This window comes from Sus scrofa, chromosome 3 (genome assembly GCF_000003025.6).
Source record: "Sus scrofa isolate TJ Tabasco breed Duroc chromosome 3, Sscrofa11.1, whole genome shotgun sequence".
Classification (NCBI taxonomy): Eukaryota; Metazoa; Chordata; class Mammalia; order Artiodactyla; family Suidae; genus Sus; species Sus scrofa.
Genome location: NC_010445.4, coordinates 69,485,318 through 69,490,632, shown reverse-complemented (window position 1 = coordinate 69,490,632; position 5,315 = coordinate 69,485,318). Strand labels below are relative to the sequence as shown.

General features: G+C 55.7%; 1 protein-coding gene across 1 annotated transcript; it reads right to left on the bottom strand.

Moving 5' to 3' along the window:
- Positions 1,845 to 4,714, bottom strand: EGR4 (early growth response 4). The gene is given in 2 exon segments (NM_001285968.1): positions 1,845 to 3,693; positions 4,095 to 4,714. Coding segments are annotated over 2 exon segments (1,770 nt in total). The 5' UTR covers positions 4,549 to 4,714; the 3' UTR covers positions 1,845 to 2,377.

Sequence of the window (5,315 nt, the reverse complement as noted above, 5' to 3'; positions counted from 1 at the left end):
CCCCTAGGGGGAAGTTCTGTTAAATGGAGCCATTTCCCTTTGGAGTAATAGGAGGGACTTCTCAGCAGGGAGTTCTAAAACCACCTTGGGCTCTGGTACCAGCAACATTACTAAATCACTTCTTTGGGGTTTAATGTTCTCATCAGTGATTTTAGGCCTAGGTGGGTGTGAGGACAAAGTGGGTCAAACAGAGCTGATTAGTACTTGACAGAATGCTACTGAAGGGGGCATGGGTGGGGAGGTTAGACACCACCCACCTACAGCCTGTATGTAGGTTGTTTGGTTTGGGTCCAGTTGCTTGAAATCTGGGCCTTTATGCTCTTTCTTATCCTACTATATGGAATGTGAAGTCAGATGGTCCATACCTGTAAGTGAGAAGTGTGGTCATTTAAACAGTAAGATGAGTCATCACTTTATGTTTACATAAATCTACCACTTACCTCTTACAGTGGCTGATGGTCTATCATCTGAACCTCACTACAGGGTGAAACATTGTCCTACTCTATTAAAGTAGTAGTAGCCTCTATTAAACAGGGTACTCTATTAAAATGTTAACTCTTCTAGAAGAGGTAGTATTGAATCCCTTACTTCAAATTGGCTTATCTGATCCAAGGTACTCAACCACATGAAAGCATTTAACCCTTGATGGGAAAAATGGGTGGAATTCTCTGACTTGATAATTTTGTCTCTGGTTAGCTGGACTGTGGGGATAGAAGATGACTGTATCTGACAGTGAAGGGATGAAGTAACCAAAGGACCAGAAGCAGGGTTGATCTGGCATCCTAGGCTATAGGACTCTCTTTAACTCAAGAATAGCTGAGTTCTTTAAAGAATGAAGCCTCCAGGGGGCTCTATCCTCTCCTTAGCAGAGAGGAGTTGTTAGGGAGGAGAGATGGGGTGCACAGTAGGCTTCTAATGCTCCAGTGTCCACCCAAGATGGCCAGAAAGAATAAAAGCTTTCTAGTTGGAAGTGTGGGGAGTAAAGGGATGGCCAAGTTTCACCCATTCCCCACCTTCTGCATCATAAGATCCTACTTTCCTCACCACCCTCCTAGCTCTACCCCACTTCCAAAGTCATTGGTAGTTCACCTGAAGCAGAGCTAGGGAAAAGGAGCTGTGGCTGGTGCATGACTAGAAGTAAGTGGGCTGCAGTTAATGTGACGGTGGGCCTCTAACAAGCACCCTCTCCTTGCTGGGCTTGGCTCTGCCTGTCAGTCGTCTGGATGAATGAATGCTGAGTCCCTTTTGGCCCTGACAGCATGTGATTCTCATACAGATGCACAGGCACCGGCTGGAGACCCTGTGATACCCAACACTCTGGGTGTTCACAAACAGCACTCAAATACTGCAGTCTTCTGCTGCTGTCATTACTGCCTAGAGCTCCCTCTAGTTGCCAAATCTATTTCACCTCTTGGTAGGATGCCTTTCCAAATACTGCTATTAAGCTGAGGTGCCGCCATTCTGGGGTTGGGGAAAAAAAGCACTGGCTTTGGAGCCAGACAGATCTGAGTTTGACCCTGTCTGTTCCTATCTGGGTTACCAGGAGGGAGGCTTCCTGATGCTATACTCAGGGTTATGAGAACTAAGGAGGATAGAATGTGACAATGTTTAATACCTAAGCCTTTCAACCACTCTCAAGTTCCAGAAACACCTCAAGGCCTTAGGTCAGCTGTGACTAACTTCATTTGTTAATTCAGTACATATTTATTGAATGCCTACCATGTGCTACAGTGCCTAATGGGTGCTTAATGACTCCATGAGCATGAGGATCTCCTTTCTCTTTTGGCACATTCTCTTGGGGTAGTTGTTGAGGGAATGGTCAGGAGCTTAGATGGCAGATCCAGTAAGCTTTTAGCACAATAATTTTAATTGCAAAAATAAACAGTTTTGTCAACTGCTTGAGAGTAGCGTCTGCTTTACAAAAATTAACAACAACAAAAAGGAAATAACCCCAAAGCAAAACGTTACAACCAATGGCTGCTGAAAACGACATTGCTGTACAAAATCCCGCGCGAGACCAGCTCGGCGCTGCCCCAGCCTATCTCTGGGGGGGGGGGGCTAAGAGAGGGCGTGGGGTGTGCGCCAGTTACAAAAGATTGTATTAAGTCCCAGGGATGTGCCTACTCAGTGGGTGAGAGCGCATCCTTCTGTAGCGCGTCTGACTCGGAGACTGCGCCGGGACCGCGGGAGCTGTCCAGAAAGCTGGTGCTGAACAAGGCGTGTGCGGCGGGCGCTTCAAGGGAACTGGAAGCCGGACTAGAGGCCCGCCCCAGGGCGTGCCGGGAAGAAGTAGGAAAGAGAGCGGAGAGCGGGGGCGGGCCAGGTTTTCTCTTGCGCGCCAGGCGGCGGCGCCCCAATCTACAAACCCATTTCACCCTTACAGGGCGGCGAAGGAGAGGCCCAACGAGTAAAAGCCAAGGCCCTTGAGCCGCTCCTCGGCGCGCGCCTTCTGCTTGAGGTGCACCTTGCTGTGCCGTTTCTTCTCATCACTGCGCGCGAAGCGGCGGCCGCACACGTCGCAAGCAAAGGGCTTCTCGCCCGTGTGGGTGCGCACGTGTGTTGTAAGGTGGTCGCTGCGGCTGAAGTTGCGGAGGCAGATGCGGCACTGGAAGGGTTTGTGGCCGGTGTGGATGCGCAGGTGGCGGTTGAGCTCGTCGGAGCGCGCAAAGCTGCGCACGCAGCTCTCCACCGGGCAGGCAAAGGCCTTGGCATGGGGCCGAGGGCAGAAGCAGCGTGCGCTGCACTTGCCGCCCCGGCGCCCCTTGCGCCTCGCCTTGGCTGGGGGGAATGGGGCGGGCGGCGGCGGTCCAGGAGGCTCTGGCACGCCGCTGCTCCCGGGGATGTCCGCCACCAGAGGTTTCGGGAAGTCCGCGGTGGCGCTGCGGAGGCCCAACGGGGAAAGCTGCGGTTGCGTACCATCTAGAAACTCTCCGCTTTCGCCGCTACTCCCTCCCTCCCCACTAGGAGGGGTCAAGAGCCCTGGGAGGCCCTCGGTCCCCTCCCCTAAGTCACCTGGGGCCAGCGGGAAAGCGTCGTAGGCCCCCGAGGTGTAGAGTCTGCTGGTGGGGGCAGCCGGCAACTCCGCGGGGCAGCTGATGGACAGCAGGTCTTCAATCTTGGCCCCCACCGGGGGGAAACGGGCCTCTGAAGCGGCCTGGTAGCCTCCTTGTGATCCACAGCTGCCTGCAGCCCCGGCTGAGAGCAGCTCCCACGGCGCGTAGGGACCTTTGAAGGTTGTGGCAGTGTCCAGCTCTGGGGAAGCCGGAGGAGCCCGAAGGCCTGGCTTGACGTCGGGTGGGGAGAGATGAGGCTCATACAGGCATTGTGAGGGGACGCCCGCCGAGGGCGAGGCCTCCCAGAACGCCTCTGGGAAGGCGGCAGCGCCCAGATCCGGGGAGAAAAGGTCTGGCAGACCTGGCAGCAAGGCGTCGGAACCTGCGGGGAAAGAGGCGTCCAGAGGAGACCGGGATGCTGCCGCCTCAGCGCCCGGGAAAGGTGCCAGGCCTAGGATGCCCGACATGAGGTTGAAGAGTGCCTCCGGGTCGTGCGGATGTTCGGGTACTGCCTGGATGAAGAAGCTACCACTGTAGCTGAGGCCTGGAGGGGGCGTGGGTGCAGGCCCCTCTAGGAAGCAGGAGTCGGCTAAGTCCCCCCCGGCGCCGCAGCTGCTCAAGGCCCAGCTCAAGAAGTCACCTGCTGAGGAGGGAGCAGGAATCAACACGGCGCACATCAACGGCCGCGTCTCAGAACCCGCAGCCCCTACCCAAGAAGCCCTGGGTGCGCATTAACATACACAAAGTGCCTTTTGCACATTCAGATCCAGCCGGAGCCAGCATACGCCCCAAGACGCACATACACACATGCACACGCAAAACACACGTGCACAGGCAAAAAGACGCCTTGATACACACACAGGTTCCTGCAGAGGCGCTGGAGGCCCGGTGGGGGTGGGTTTGGGGGTGCGCACCACAGGACCCCGAATCTCCTATGGCCCTTACCCCCATAGCTCCGGTGTCCCAGTCCCTGCCTGTTCTCAGGCACCGTGTGTCCCCGAGCTGCGCCGTCGTCTGAGCACCCCCGGCCGCGCTCCTTACCTCCCGGATAGCCAGAGGCTGCGGTTGGGTCCCTGGTGGACAGTCTGGGCAGTTCAGTATTTGGTTCGGAGCAACAGCCTTCGGTGGACTTCACTAGGAGCGCGTCGGGGCCAGAAAACTCGCTAAGGTGGAGCATGGCTCGGCGGCGGCTGCGGGGCTCCGGGGGCCTCGCCCGCTGGGCTCGGATGGTGCGCGGATGGCGGGGAGGCCGGTAGTCGGGGCACCCCGCGCCTTGCAGACCCAGGAGCCCGGGTTCCTGGCTCTGGGCTCTCACCTCTGGGAAAGCGTTCGGGGATGGGGGGTGGCTGAGGCGCCCTTGCTCCTTGGGACCGCCTCGGATGGCGGTTCCTCGCCTCTCCAAAGCGCAACCGGGCTCCCCCAACCTGAGGCCCCCCCACTTATATAGCAGCGGCGGCGCTGGCTCAGGGCTTCCGACTCCCCGGGCCACTGCCATTTCGGGAGGCCCCGGCCCTGCCGCCGTGACGTAAATGCCCAAACATGGACACAGGATGTGTGCCGGGGACTCCCGAAAAGGAAAACTCGGGCTGTGACGTCGCCCCTACAGCCGCCGCCGGGCCCGCGCCGCTGCGTGCGCGCGCGCTCCCAGAGCGTGGAGCCCCGTGCACGCCGGGCCGAGGGTGCGCCTGGCCCGGGCGCTGCGCCGCCTGAGGCCAGACGTCCAGCAAGTGCACTTTCCGCGCGGAAGCAGAAGCCGAAGGACTGCTAGGAAAAGACCGCGTGGGCTTAGGGATTCCATGGTTTGGGGTTCGAATCTCCTCTCTTCCATCTACCAGCTGGGTCATTTAATCTCCCTGAACTTCAGTGTTTCTTCACCTGTCAAATGGAGATACGTATATCTACATCATAAATTTGCTCCAAAGAGTCATCGGGTTAGAGCATGTGAAATTCTAAGCACTGGGGCACTGAATACACCCTAGAGACTATTGCCATTATTCGTTACTTGCTCACATCTGTGTGTTTTTATTTTCTTAATAGTTTTTTGTTTGTTTGTTTAGTTTATTCTTGGAAAAATAACATTAAAATTAAAAATTATCATGAGAGAAAAAGTCAACCGGCACATAAGGATATATTCTAAATTGTAAAGTCAAAGTCTCTCTTTTCCCGACTTAACTCCTTCCTGAGGTAGCCACGTCTAGGGTCCTTTAAAAAATTATGCATATGCAGACATACATGCTGTCCTGCAATATAAATTTTCCCCAC